The following is a 16,074-nucleotide window of genomic DNA, read 5'->3' on the forward strand; positions in this document are numbered from 1 at the left end:
ATACAGGCATGTGGAGGCCACACACAATACTGAGCCTCATCAGGAGCATGCCGAGGTGTTGTAGGGAGGTCATACAGGCACATGGAGGCCACACACAATACTGAGCCTCATCGGGAGCATGCTGAGGTGTTGTAGGGAGGTCATACAGGCATGTGGAGGCCACACACAATACTGAGCCTCATCTGGAGCATGCCGAGGTGTTGTAGGGAGGTCATACAGGCACATGGAGGCCACACACAATACTGAGCCTCATCGGGAGCATGCCAAGGTGTTGTAGGGAGGTCATACAGGCACTGGAGGCTACACACACTACTGAGCCACATCAGGAGCATGCCAAGCCATTGTAGGGAGGCCATACAGGCACCTGGAGGCCACACAAAATACTGAGCCTCATCGGGTGCATGCCAAGCCATTGTAGGGCGGCCATACAGGCACTGGAAGCTAAACAGACCACTGAGCCTCATCAGGAGAATGCCGAGGCATTGAAGGGAGGCCATACAGGCATGTGGAGGCCTTACACAATACTGAGCCTCATCAGGAGAATGCGATTGGTTATAGGGAGATCATACAGGCATGTGGAGGTCGCACACACTACTGAGCCTCATCAGGAGCATTCCGAGGGGTTATAGGGAGGTCATACAGGTACGTAGAGGCCTTGCACAATACTGAGCCTCATCAGGAGCATGCCGAGACATAGTAGGGAGGCCATACAGGCATGTGGAGGCCATGCACAATACTGAGCCTCATCAGGAGCATGCTGAGGTGTTGTAGGGAGGTCATACAGGCACGTGGAGGCTACACACAATACTGAGCCTCATCAGGAGCATGCCGAGGTGTTGTAGGGAGGTCATACAGGCACATGGAGGCCACACACACTACTGAGCCTCATTTTGTCCTGTTTTTCAGACATGACATAAAAGTTCAAATCCAGGCCTCCTTTGGTTAATAAATGGGATTTCCATTTTCTGTGATTATATTGTCGGAACATTCATCTTTGTACTGAAAAAAAGTATTCACTGAGAATATTTCATTAATTCAGTTCTAGGAGGCGTCGTGTAAGTGTTCCCTTTATTTATTTGAGCAGTGCATATTCTTTCTATTGCTTAGAAGTAGAGATGAGTGGACCAGAACTTCAAGTTTGGGTCAGGGGTTGGAATGTGTCCCTCACGACATTTGGCCAGATTGGCAGCATGACCACCTACTGACACCCCAAGCTACTATCCATGGCTGTGATTGGTCAGTGGTCTTGGCTTGTAGATATTCTAGATTGGCCTCCAATCTGGATATATGTTCATCTTAAAGTATCTTAAAGTACGTATCCCCTTACCTCTACAGAGGAGCCACTATTGCTCTGCCTTCCTAGACCCTCCAGCCTTGTTAGCAGTCACTTTCATTAATATTTTATGTTTTTCTGAAAATAAATATTCACAATTGTCCAGTGATCCTCCATAAACCTAAGAAACAAACCGACAAATAGTGAAGGGAAAAGGAAGGTCAGTGAGTGGCAAAGATTGTTCATGGTAAATCGCCGTCCAAAAATATCCCCAGATAGAGATTTATTTATTCATCTTTATGTAGTAAATACAGACACAAGACGCCATCGATCTCCTTCTACTATAAAGCGTCTACGAGAAATATTCAATGGGGTCATTGCTCGTCTTCAGCAGCCGAAATCCATCCAGATTCAACGTCTCCCCAGGAATTGGAAGAGGCTCGAAGATTCTCAGATGAGCGAACTGACCCCCTCCAAGGTCCACCTGAGGAGAGACAGAGGGACAGGACTCAGCACATGGAGAGGAGACAGAGGGACAAGACTCAGCACATGGAGAGAATACAGAGGGACAGGACTCAGCACATGGAGAGAAGACAGAGGGACAGGACTCAGCACATGGAGGGGAGACAGAGGGACAGGACTCAGCGCATGGAGGGGAGACAGAGGGACAGGACTCAGCGCATGGAGAGGAGACAGAGGGACAGGACTCAGCACATGGAGAGGAGACAGAGGGACAGGACTCAGCACATGGAGAGAATACAGAGGGACAGGACTCAGCACATGGAGGGGAGACAGAGGGACAGGACTCAGCACATGGAGAGGAGACAGAGGGACAGGACTCAGCACATGGAGAGGAGACAGAGGGACAGGACTCAGCACATGGAGGGGAGACAGAGGGACAGGACTCAGCACATGGAGGGGAGACAGAGGGACAGGACTCAGCACATGGAGAGGAGACAGAGGGACAGGACTCAGCACATGGAGGGGAGACAGAGGGACAGGACTCAGCACATGGAGAGGAGACAGAGGGACAGGACTCAGCACATGGAGGGGAGACAGAGGGACAGGACTCAGCACATGGAGGGGAGACAGAGGGACAGGACTCAGCACATGGAGAGGAGACAGAGGGACAGGACTCAGCGCATGGAGAGGAGAAAGAGGGACAGGACTCAGCACATGGAGAGGAGACAGAGGGACAGGACTCAGCACATGGAGGGGAGACAGAGGGACAGGACTCAGCACATGGAGGGGAGACAGAGGGACAGGACTCAGCACATGGAGAGGAGACAGAGGGACAGGACTCAGCACATGGAGGGGAGACAGAGGGACAGGACTCAGCACATGGAGAGGAGACAGAGGGACAGGACTCAGCACATGGAGGAGAGACAGAGAGACAGGACTCAGCACATGGAGGGGAGACAGAGGGACAGGACTCAGCACATGGAGAGGAGACAGAGGGACAGGACTCAGCACATGGAGAGGAGACAGAGGGACAGGATTCAGCACATGGAGAGGGAGACAGAGGGACAGGACTCAGCACATGGAGGGGAGACAGAGGGACAGGACTCAGCACATGGAGAGGAGACAGAGGGACAGGATTCAGCACATGGAGAGGGAGACAGAGGGACAGGACTCAGCGCATGGAGGGGAGACAGAGGGACAGGACTCAGCGCATGGAGGGGAGACAGAGGGACAGGACTCAGCACATGGAGGAGAGACGGAGGGACAGGACTCAGCACATGGAGAGGAGACAGAGGGACAGGACTCAGCACATGGAGAGGAGACAGAGGGACAGGACTCAGCACATGGAGGAGAGACAGAGAGACAGGACTCAGCACATGGAGGGGAGACAGAGGGACAGGACTCAGCACATGGAGGAGAGACAGAGAGACAGGACTCAGCACATGGAGGGGAGACAGAGGGACAGGACTCAGCACATGGAGGGGAGACAGAGGGACAGGACTCAGCACATGGAGAGGAGACAGAGGGACAGGACTCAGCACATGGAGAGGAGACAGAGGGACAGGACTCAGCGCATGGAGAGGACACAGAGGGACAGGACTCAGCACATGGAGAGGAGACAGAGGGACAGGATTCAGCACATGGAGAGGAGACAGAGGGACAGGACTCAGCACATGGAGAGGAGACAGAGGGACAGGACTCAGCACATGGAGGAGAGACAGAGGGACAGGACTCAGCACATGGAGGGGAGACAGAGGGACAGGTGACAGGAGGGGACACAGAGGGACAGGACTCAGCGCATGGAGAGGAGACAGAGAGACAGGACTCAGCGCATGGAGAGGAGACAGAGGGACAGGACTCAGCGCATGGAGAGGAGACAGAGGGACAGGACTCAGCGCATGGAGAGGAGACAGAGGGACAGGACTCAGCGCATGGAGAGGAGACAGAGGGACAGGACTCAGCGCATGGAGAGGAGACAGAGGGACAGGACTCAGCGCATGGAGAGGAGACAGAGGGACAGGACTCAGCGCATGGAGAGGAGACAGAGGGACAGGACTCAGCGCATGGAGAGGAGACAGAGGGACAGGATTCAGCGCATGGAGAGGAGACAGAGGGACAGGACTCCGCGCATGGAGGGGAGACAGAGGGACAGGACTCAGCGCATGGAGAGGAGACAGAGGGACAGGACTAAGCGCATGGAGAGGAGACAGAGGGACAGGACTCAGCGCATGGAGAGGAGACAGAGGGACAGGACTCAGCACATGGAGAGGAGACAGAGGGACAGGATTCAGCACATGGAGAGGAGACAGAGGGACAGGACTCAGCACATGGAGAGGAGACAGAGGGACAGGACTCAGCACATGGAGGAGAGACAGAGGGACAGGACTCAGCACATGGAGGGGAGACAGAGGGACAGGTGACAGGAGGGGACACAGAGGGACAGGACTCAGCGCATGGAGAGGAGACAGAGAGACAGGACTCAGCGCATGGAGAGGAGACAGAGGGACAGGACTCAGCGCATGGAGAGGAGACAGAGGGACAGGACTCAGCGCATGGAGAGGAGACAGAGGGACAGGACTCAGCGCATGGAGAGGAGACAGAGGGACAGGATTCAGCGCATGGAGAGGAGACAGAGGGACAGGACTCCGCGCATGGAGGGGAGACAGAGGGACAGGACTCAGCACATGGAGGGGAGACAGAGGGACAGGACTCAGCACATGGAGAGGAGACAGAGGGACAGGACTCAGCACATGGAGAGGAGACAGAGGGACAGGACTCAGCACATGGAGAGGAGACAGAGGGACAGGACTCAGCACATGGAGAGGAGACAGAGGGACAGGACTCAGCGCATGGAGAGGAGACAGAGGGACAGGACTCAGCGCATGGAGAGGAGACAGAGGGACAGGACTCAGCGCATGGAGAGAAGACAGAGGGACAGGACTCAGCGCATGGAGAGGAGACAGAGGGACAGGACTCAGCGCATGGAGAGGAGACAGAGGGACAGGACTAAGCGCATGGAGAGGAGACAGAGAGACAGGACTCAGCGCATGGAGAGGAGACAGAGGGACAGGACTCAGCACATGGAGAGGAGACAGAGGGACAGGATTCAGCACATGGAGAGGAGACAGAGGGACAGGACTCAGCACATGGAGAGGAGACAGAGGGACAGGACTCAGCACATGGAGAGGAGACAGAGGGACAGGACTCAGCACATGGAGAGGAGACAGAGGGACAGGACTCAGCACATGGAGAGGAGACAGAGGGACAGGACTCAGCACATGGAGAGGAGACAGAGGGACAGGACTCAGCACATGGAGAGGAGACAGAGGGACAGGACTCAGCGCATGGAGAGGAGACAGAGAGACAGAACTCAGCACATGGAGAGGAGACAGAGGGACAGGATTCAGCACATGGAGGGAAGACAGAGGGACAGGACTCAGCACATGGAGGGGAGACAGAGGGACAGGACTCAGCACATGGAGAGGAGACAGAGGGACAAGACCCAGCACATGGAGGGGAGACAGAGGGACAAGACTCAGCACATGGAGGGGAGACAGAGGGACAGGACTCAGCACATGGAGAGGAGAGAGAGGGACAGGACTCAGCACATGGAGGAGAGACAGAGGGACAGGACTCAGCACATGGAGAGGAGAGAGAGGGACAGGACTCAGCACATGGAGGAGAGACAGAGGGACAGGACTCAGCACATGGAGAGAAGACAGAGAGACAGGACTCAGCACATGGAGGGGAGACAGAGGGACAGGACTCAACACATGGAGAGGAGACAGAGGGACAGAACTCAGCACATGGAGAGGAGACAGAGGGACAGGACTCAGCACATGGAGGGGAGACAGAGGGACAGGACTCAGCGCATGGAGAGGAGACAGAGGGACAGGACTCAGCGCATGGAGAGGAGACAGAGGGACAGGACTCAGCGCATGGAGAGGAGACAGAGGGACAGGACTCAGCGCATGGGGAGGAGACAGAGGGAGAGGACTCAGCACATTGAGGAGAGACAGAGGGACAGGACTCAGCACATGGAGGGGAGACAGAGGGACAGGACTCAGCACATGGAGAGGAGACAGAGGGACAGAACTCAGCACATGGAGAGGAGACAGAGGGACAGGACTCAGCACATGGATAGGAGACAGAGGGACAGGACTCAGCACATGGATAGGAGATAGAGGGACAGGACTCAGCACATGGAGAGGAGACAGAGGGACAGGACTCAGCACATGGAGAGGGAGACAGAGGGACAGGACTCAGCACATAGAGGAGAGACAGAGGCACAGGACTCAGCACATGGAGGAGAGACAGAGGGACAGGACTCAGCGCATGGAGAGGAGACGGAGGGACAGGACTCAGCGCATGGAGAGGAGACGGAGGGACAGGACTCAGCGCATGGAGAAGAGACGGAGGGACAGGACTCAGCAGATGGGGAGGAGACAGAGGGACAGGACTCAGCACATGGAGAGGAGACAGAGGGACAGGACTCAGCACATGGAGGGGAGACAGAAGGACAGGACTCAGCACATGGAGGGGAGACAGAGGGACAGGACTAAGCACATGGAGGGGAGACAGAGGGACAGAACTCAGCACATGGAGAGGAGACAGAGGGACAGGACTCAGCACATGGAGGGGAGACAGAGGGACAGGACTCAGCACATGGAGGGGAGACAGAGGGACAGGACTCAGCACATGGAGGGGAGACAGAGGGACAGGACTCAGCACATGGAGAGGAGACAGAGGGACAGGACTCAGCACATGGAGAGGAGACAGAGGGACAGGACTCAGCACATGGAGGGGAGACAGAGGGACAGGACTCAGCACATGGAGAGGAGACAGAGGGACAAGACCCAGCACATGGAGGGGAGACAGAGGGACAGGACTCAGCACATGGAGGGGAGACAAAGGGACAGGACTCAGCACATGGAGAGGAGAGAGAGGGACAGGACTCAGCACATGGAGAGGAGACAGAGGGACAGGACTCAGCACATAGAGAGGAGAAAGAGGGACAGGACTCAGCACATGGAGGGGAGACAGAGGGATAGGACTCAGCACATGGAGAGGAGACAGAGAGACAGAACTCAGCACATGGAGAGGAGACAGAGGGACAGGACTCAGCACATGGAGGGGAGACAGAGGGACAGGACTCAGCACATGGAGGGGAGACAGAGGGACAGGACTCAGCACATGGAGGGGAGACAGAGGGACAGGACTCAGCACATGGAGAGGAGACAGAGGGACAAGACCCAGCACATGGAGGGGAGACAGAGGGACAGGACTCAGCACATGGAGGGGAGACAAAGGGACAGGACTCAGCACATGGAGAGGAGAGAGAGGGACAGGACTCAGCACATGGAGGGGAGACAGAGGGACAGGACTCAGCACATGGAGAGGAGACAGAGAGACAGAACTCAGCACATGGAGAGGAGACAGAGGGACAGGACTCAGCACATGGAGAGGAGAGAGAGGGACAGGACTCAGCACATGGAGGGGAGACAGAGGGACAGGACTCAGCACATGGAGAGGAGACAGAGGGACAGGACTCAGCACATGGAGAGGAGACAGAGGGACAGGACTCAGCACATGGAGAGGACACAGAGGGACAGGACTCAGCACATGGAGGAGAGACCGAGGGACAGGACTCAGCACATGGAGAGGAGAAAGAGGGACAGGACTCAGCACATGGAGGGGGATACAGAGGGACAAGACCAAGCACATGGAGGGGGAGACAGAGGGACAGGACTCAGCACATGGAGGGGAGACAGAGGGACAGGACTCAGCACATGGAGAGGAGGCAGAGGGACAGGACTCAGCACATGGAGAGGGAGACAGAGGGACAGGACTCAGCACATGGAGAGGAGACAGAGGGACAGGACTCAGCGCATGGAGAGGACACAGAGGGACAGGACTCAGCACATGGAGGAGAGACAGAGGGACAGGACTCAGCACATGGAGAGGAGAAAGAGGGACAGGACTCAGCGCATGGAGAGGAGACAGAGGGACAGGACTCAGCGCATGGAGAAGAGACTCAGGGAGAGGACTCAGCACATGGGGAGGAGACAGAGGGAGAGGACTCAGCACATTGAGGAGAGACAGAGGGACAGGACTCAGCACATGGAGGGGAGACAGAGGGACAGGACTCAGCACATGGAGAGGAGACAGAGGGACAGAACTCAGCACATGGAGAGGAGACAGAGGGACAGGACTCAGCACATGGATAGGAGACAGAGGGACAGGACTCAGCACATGGATAGGAGACAGAGGGACAGGACTCAGCACATGGAGAGGAGACAGAGGGACAGGACTCAGCACATGGAGAGGGAGACAGAGGGACAGGACTCAGCACATGGAGGAGAGACAGAGGCACAGGACTCAGCACATGGAGGAGAGACAGAGGGACAGGACTCAGCGCATGGAGAGGAGACGGAGGGACAGGACTCAGCGCATGGAGAGGAGACGGAGGGACAGGACTCAGCGCATGGAGAAGAGACGGAGGGACAGGACTCAGCAGATGGGGAGGAGACAGAGGGACAGGACTCAGCACATGGAGGGGAGACAGAGGGACAGGACTCAGCACATAAAGAGGAGACAGAGGGACAGGACTCAGCACATGGAGAGGAGACAGAGGGACAGGACTCAGCACATGGAGGAGAGACAGAGGCACAGGACTCAGCACATGGAGGAGAGACGGAGGGACAGGACTCAGCGCATGGAGAAGAGACGGAGGGACAGGACTCAGCGCATGGAGAAGAGACGCAGGGAGAGGACTCAGCACATGGGGAGGAGACAGAGGGAGAGGACTCAGCACATTGAGGAGAGACAGAGGGACAGGACTCAGCACATGGAGGGGAGACAGAGGGACAGGACTCAGCACATGGAGAGGAGACAGAGGGACAGAACTCAGCACATGGAGAGGAGACAGAGGGACAGGACTCAGCACATGGATAGGAGACAGAGGGACAGGACTCAGCACATGGAGAGGAGACAGAGGGACAGGACTCAGCACATGGAGAGGGAGACAGAGGCACAGGACTCAGCACATGGAGGAGAGACAGAGGGACAGGACTCAGCACATGGAGGAGAGACGGAGGGACAGGACTCAGCGCATGGAGAGGAGACGGAGGGACAGGACTCAGCGCATGGAGAGGAGACAGAGGGACAGGACTCAGCACATGGAGGAGAGACAGAGGCACAGGACTCAGCACATGGAGGAGAGACGGAGGGACAGGACTCAGCGCATGGAGAAGAGACGGAGGGACAGGACTCAGCGCATGGAGAAGAGACGCAGGGAGAGGACTCAGCGCATGGAGAGGAGACAGAGGGACAGGACTCAGCACATGGAGGGGAGACAGAGGGACAGGACTCAGCACATGGAGGGGAGACAGAGGGACAGGACTAAGCACATGGAGGGGAGACAGAGGGACAGGACTCAGCACATGGAGGGGAGACAGAGGGACAGGACTCAGCACATGGAGAGGAGACAGAGGGACAGAACTCAGCACATGGAGAGGAGACAGAGGGACAGGACTCAGCACATGGATAGGAGACAGAGGGACAGGACTCAGCACATGGATAGGAGACAGAGGGACAGGACTCAGCACATGGAGAGGAGACAGAGGGACAGGACTCAGCACATGGAGAGGGAGACAGAGGGACAGGACTCAGCACATGGAGGAGAGACAGAGGCACAGGACTCAGCACATGGAGGAGAGACAGAGGGACAGGACTCAGCACATGGAGAGGGAGACAGAGGGACAGGACTCAGCACATGGAGGAGAGACAGAGGCACAGGACTCAGCACATGGAGGAGAGACAGAGGCACAGGACTCAGCACATGGAGGAGAGACGGAGGGACAGGACTCAGCGCATGGAGAAGAGACGGAGGGACAGGACTCAGCGCATGGAGAAGAGACGCAGGGAGAGGACTCAGCACATGGGGAGGAGACAGAGGGAGAGGACTCAGCACATTGAGGAGAGACAGAGGAACAGGACTCAGCACATGGAGGGGAGACAGAGGGACAGGACTCAGCACATGGAGAGGAGACAGAGGGACAGAACTCAGCACATGGAGAGGAGACAGAGGGACAGGACTCAGCACATGGATAGGAGACAGAGGGACAGGACTCAGCACATGGAGAGGAGACAGAGGGACAGGACTCAGCACATGGAGAGGGAGACAGAGGGACAGGACTCAGCACATGGAGGAGAGACAGAGGCACAGGACTCAGCACATGGAGGGGAGACAGAGGGACAGGACTCAGCACATGGAGAGGAGACAGAGGGACAGGACTCAGCACATGGAGAGGAGACAGAGGGACAGGACTCAGCACATGGAGAGGAGACAGAGGGACAGGACTCAGCACATGGAGAGGAGACAGAGGGACAGGACTCAGCACATGGAGTTGGAGACAGAGGGACAGGACTCAGCGCATGGAGAGGAGACAGAGGGACAGGACTCAGCGCATGGAGAGGAGACAGAGGGACAGGACTCAGCGCATGGAGAGAAGACAGAGGGACAGGACTCAGCGCATGGAGAGGAGACAGAGGGACAGGACTCAGCGCATGGAGAGGAGACAGAGGGAAAGGACTCAGCGCATGGAGAGGAGACAGAGGGACAGGACTAAGCGCATGGAGAGGAGACAGAGGGACAGGACTCAGCGCATGGAGAGGAGACAGAGGGACAGGACTCAGCACATGGAGAGGAGACAGAGGGACAGGATTCAGCACATGGAGAGGAGACAGAGGGACAGGACTCAGCACATGGAGAGGAGACAGAGGGACAGGACTCAGCACATGGAGGAGAGACAGAGGGACAGGACTCAGCACATGGAGGGGAGACAGAGGGACAGGTGACAGGAGGGGACACAGAGGGACAGGACTCAGCGCATGGAGAGGAGACAGAGAGACAGGACTCAGCGCATGGAGAGGAGACAGAGGGACAGGACTCAGCGCATGGAGAGGAGACAGAGGGACAGGACTCAGCGCATGGAGAGGAGACAGAGGGACAGGACTCAGAGCATGGAGAGGAGACAGAGGGACAGGACTCAGCGCATGGAGAGGAGACAGAGGGACAGGACTCAGCGCATGGAGAGGAGACAGAGGGACAGGACTCAGCGCATGGAGAGGAGACAGAGGGACAGGACTCCGCGCATGGAGGGGAGACAGAGGGACAGGACTCAGCACATGGAGGGGAGACAGAGGGACAGGACTCAGCACATGGAGAGGAGACAGAGGGACAGGACTCAGCGCATGGAGAGGAGACAGAGGGACAGGACTCAGCGCATGGAGAGGAGACAGAGGGACAGGATTCAGCGCATGGAGAGGAGACAGAGGGACAGGACTCCGCGCATGGAGGGGAGACAGAGGGACAGGACTCAGCACATGGAGAGGAGACAGAGGGACAGGACTCAGCGCATGGAGAGGAGACAGAGGGACAGGACTCAGCACATGGAGAGGAGACAGAGGGACAGGATTCAGCACATGGAGAGGAGACAGAGGGACAGGACTCAGCACATGGAGAGGAGACAGAGGGACAGGACTCAGCACATGGAGGAGAGACAGAGGGACAGGACTCAGCACATGGAGGGGAGACAGAGGGACAGGTGACAGGAGGGGACACAGAGGGACAGGACTCAGCGCATGGAGAGGAGACAGAGAGACAGGACTCAGCGCATGGAGAGGAGACAGAGGGACAGGACTCAGCGCATGGAGGGGAGACAGAGGGACAGGACTCAGCACATGGAGGGGAGACAGAGGGACAGGACTCAGCACATGGAGAGGAGACAGAGGGACAGGACTCAGCGCATGGAGAGGAGACAGAGGGACAGGACTCAGCGCATGGAGAGGAGACAGAGGGACAGGATTCAGCGCATGGAGAGGAGACAGAGGGACAGGACTCCGCGCATGGAGGGGAGACAGAGGGACAGGACTCAGCACATGGAGGAGAGACAGAGGCACAGGACTCAGCACATGGAGGAGAGACAGAGGCACAGGACTCAGCGCATGGAGAGGAGACAGAGGGACAGGACTCAGCGCATGGAGAGAAGACAGAGGGACAGGACTCAGCGCATGGAGAGGAGACAGAGGGACAGGACTCAGCGCATGGAGAGGAGACAGAGGGACAGGACTAAGCGCATGGAGAGGAGACAGAGGGACAGGACTCAGCGCATGGAGAGGAGACAGAGGGACAGGACTCAGCACATGGAGAGGAGACAGAGGGACAGGATTCAGCACATGGAGAGGAGACAGAGGGACAGGACTCAGCACATGGAGAGGAGACAGAGGGACAGGACTCAGCACATGGAGAGGAGACAGAGGGACAGGACTCAGCACATGGAGAGGAGACAGAGGGACAGGACTCAGCACATGGAGAGGAGACAGAGGGACAGGACTCAGCACATGGAGAGGAGACAGAGGGACAGGACTCAGCACATGGAGAGGAGACAGAGGGACAGGACTCAGCACATGGAGAGGAGACAGAGGGACAGGACTCAGCGCATGGAGAGGAGACAGAGAGACAGAACTCAGCACATGGAGAGGAGACAGAGGGACAGGATTCAGCACATGGAGGGAAGACAGAGGGACAGGACTCAGCACATGGAGGGGAGACAGAGGGACAGGACTCAGCACATGGAGAGGAGACAGAGGGACAAGACCCAGCACATGGAGGGGAGACAGAGGGACAAGACTCAGCACATGGAGGGGAGACAGAGGGACAGGACTCAGCACATGGAGAGGAGAGAGAGGGACAGGACTCAGCACATGGAGGAGAGACAGAGGGACAGGACTCAGCACATGGAGAGGAGAGAGAGGGACAGGACTCAGCACATGGAGGAGAGACAGAGGGACAGGACTCAGCACATGGAGAGAAGACAGAGAGACAGGACTCAGCACATGGAGGGGAGACAGAGGGACAGGACTCAACACATGGAGAGGAGACAGAGGGACAGGACTCAGCGCATGGAGAGGAGACAGAGGGACAGGACTCAGCGCATGGAGAGGAGACAGAGGGACAGGACTCAGCGCATGGAGAGGAGACAGAGGGACAGGACTCAGCGCATGGAGAGGAGACAGAGGGACAGGACTCAGCGCATGGAGAGGAGACAGAGGGACAGGACTCAGCGCATGGAGAGGAGACAGAGGGACAGGACTCAGCGCATGGAGAGGAGACAGAGGGACAGGACTCAGCACATGGAGAGGAGACAGAGGGACAGGACTCAGCACATGGAGAGGAGACAGAGGGACAGGACTCAGCACATGGAGAGGAGACAGAGGGACAGGACTCAGCACATGGAGAGGAGACAGAGGGACAGGACTCAGCACATGGAGAGGAGACAGAGGGACAGGACTCAGCGCATGGAGAGGAGACAGAGAGACAGAACTCAGCACATGGAGAGGAGACAGAGGGATAGGACTCAGCACATGGAGAGGAGAGAGAGGGACAGGACTCAGCACATGGAGGGGAGACAGAGGGACAGGACTCAGCACATGGAGAGGAGACAGAGGGACAGGACTCAGCACATGGAGAGGAGACAGAGGGACAGGACTCAGCACATGGAGAGGAGACAGAGGGACAGGACTCAGCACATGGAGGGGAGACAGAAGGACAGGACTCAGCACATGGAGAGGAGACAGAGAGACAGAACTCAGCACATGGAGAGGAGAGAGAGGGACAGGACTCAGCACATGGAGGGGAGACAGGACTCAGCACATGGAGAGGAGACAGAGGGACAGGACTCAGCACATGGAGAGGAGACAGAGGGACAGGACTCAGCACATGGAGGGGAGACAGAGGGACAGGACTCAGCACATGGAGGGGAGACAGAGGGACAGGACTCAGCACATGGAGGGGGATACAGAGGGACAAGACCAAGCACATGGAGGGGGAGACAGAGGGACAGGACTCAGCACATGGAGGGGAGACAGAGGGACAGGACTCAGCACATGGAGAGGAGAGAGAGGGACAGGACTCAGCACATGGAGGGGAGACAGGACTCAGCACATGGAGAGGAGACAGAGGGACAGGACTCAGCACATGGAGAGGAGACAGAGGGACAGGACTCAGCACATGGAGGGGAGACAGAGGGACAGGACTCAGCACATGGAGGGGAGACAGAGGGACAGGACTCAGCACATGGAGGGGGATACAGAGGGACAAGACCAAGCACATGGAGGGGGAGACAGAGGGACAGGACTCAGCACATGGAGGGGAGACAGAGGGACAGGACTCAGCACATGGAGAGGAGGCAGAGGGACAGGACTCAGCACATGGAGAGGGAGACAGAGGGACAGGACTCAGCACATGGAGAGGAGACAGAGGGACAGGACTCAGCACATGGAGAGGAGACAGAGGGACAGGACTCAGCACATGGAGAGGAGACAGAGGGACAGGACTCAGCACATGGAGAGGAGACAGAGGGACAGGACTCAGCACATGGAGAGGAGAAAGAGGGACAGGACTCAGCGCATGGAGAGGAGACAGAGGGACAGGACTCAGCGCATGGAGAAGAGACTCAGGGAGAGGACTCAGCACATGGGGAGGAGACAGAGGGAGAGGACTCAGCACATTGAGGAGAGACAGAGGGACAGGACTCAGCACATGGAGGGGAGACAGAGGGACAGGACTCAGCACATGGAGAGGAGACAGAGGGACAGAACTCAGCACATGGAGAGGAGACAGAGGGACAGGACTCAGCACATGGATAGGAGACAGAGGGACAGGACTCAGCACATGGATAGGAGATAGAGGGACAGGACTCAGCACATGGAGAGGAGACAGAGGGACAGGACTCAGCACATGGAGAGGGAGACAGAGGGACAGGACTCAGCACATGGAGGAGAGACAGAGGCACAGGACTCAGCACATGGAGGAGAGACAGAGGGACAGGACTCAGCGCATGGAGAGGAGACGGAGGGACAGGACTCAGCGCATGGAGAGGAGACGGAGGGACAGGACTCAGCGCATGGAGAAGAGACGGAGGGACAGGACTCAGCAGATGGGGAGGAGACAGAGGGACAGGACTCAGCACATGGAGGGGAGACAGAGGGACAGGACTCAGCACATAAAGAGGAGACAGAGGGACAGAACTCAGCACATGGAGAGGAGACAGAGGGACAGGACTCAGCACATGGAGGGGAGACAGAGGGACAGGACTCAGCACATGGAGGGGAGACAGAGGGACAGGACTCAGCACATGGAGGGGAGACAGAGGGACAGGACTCAGCACATGGAGAGGAGACAGAGAGACAGGACTCAGCACATGGAGGGGAGACAGAGGGACAGGACTCAACACATGGAGAGGAGACAGAGGGACAGGACTCAGCGCATGGAGAGGAGACAGAGGGACAGGACTCAGCGCATGGAGAGGAGACAGAGGGACAGGACTCAGCGCATGGAGAGGAGACAGAGGGACAGGACTCAGCGCATGGAGAGGAGACAGAGGGACAGGACTCAGCGCATGGAGAGGAGACAGAGGGACAGGACTCAGCGCATGGAGAGGAGACAGAGGGACAGGACTCAGCGCATGGAGAGGAGACAGAGGGACAGGACTCAGCGCATGGAGAGGAGACAGAGGGACAGGACTCAGCACATGGAGAGGAGACAGAGGGACAGGACTCAGCACATGGAGAGGAGACAGAGGGACAGGACTCAGCACATGGAGAGGAGACAGAGGGACAGGACTCAGCGCATGGAGAGGAGACAGAGAGACAGAACTCAGCACATGGAGAGGAGACAGAGGGATAGGACTCAGCACATGGAGAGGAGAGAGAGGGAAAGGACTCAGCACATGGAGGGGAGACAGAGGGACAGGACTCAGCACATGGAGAGGAGACAGAGGGACAGGACTCAGCACATGGAGAGGAGACAGAGGGACAGGACTCAGCACATGGAGAGGAGACAGAGGGACAGGACTCAGCACATGGAGGGGAGACAGAAGGACAGGACTCAGCACATGGAGGGGAGACAGAGGGACAGGACTCAGCACATGGAGGGGAGACAGAGGGACAGGACTCAGCACATGGAGGGGAGACAGAGGGACAGGACTCAGCACATGGATAGGAGACAGAGGGACAGGACTCAGCACATGGATAGGAGACAGAGGGACAGGACTAAGCACATGGAGAGGAGACAGAGGGACAGGACTCAGCACATGGAGAGGGAGACAGAGGGACAGGACTCAGCACATGGAGGAGAGACAGAGGCACAGGACTCAGCACATGGAGGAGAGACAGAGGGACAGGACTCAGCGCATGGAGAGGAGACGGAGGGACAGGACTCAGCGCATGGAGAGGAGACGGAGGGACAGGACTCAGCGCATGGAGAAGAGACGGAG

At 57.3% G+C, this 16,074-nt stretch overlaps 1 protein-coding gene across 1 annotated transcript in view; it reads right to left on the reverse strand.

Annotated features, from left to right (window-relative positions):
- Window positions 1–1,185: 1,185 nt before the first annotated feature.
- LOC140116828 (cystatin-B-like) overlaps window positions 1,186–16,074 on the reverse strand; it is a 63,645-nt gene continuing 48,756 nt past the window's right edge. Inside the window, exon 3 of the mRNA XM_072133264.1 lies at window positions 1,186–1,757. Coding sequence (XP_071989365.1) covers window positions 1,626–1,757 — 132 coding nt within the window. The 3' untranslated portion in view covers window positions 1,186–1,625. The remainder of the gene's footprint in view (window positions 1,758–16,074) is intronic.

Source organism: Engystomops pustulosus, chromosome 2 (genome assembly GCF_040894005.1).
Source record: "Engystomops pustulosus chromosome 2, aEngPut4.maternal, whole genome shotgun sequence".
Classification (NCBI taxonomy): domain Eukaryota; kingdom Metazoa; phylum Chordata; class Amphibia; order Anura; family Leptodactylidae; genus Engystomops; species Engystomops pustulosus.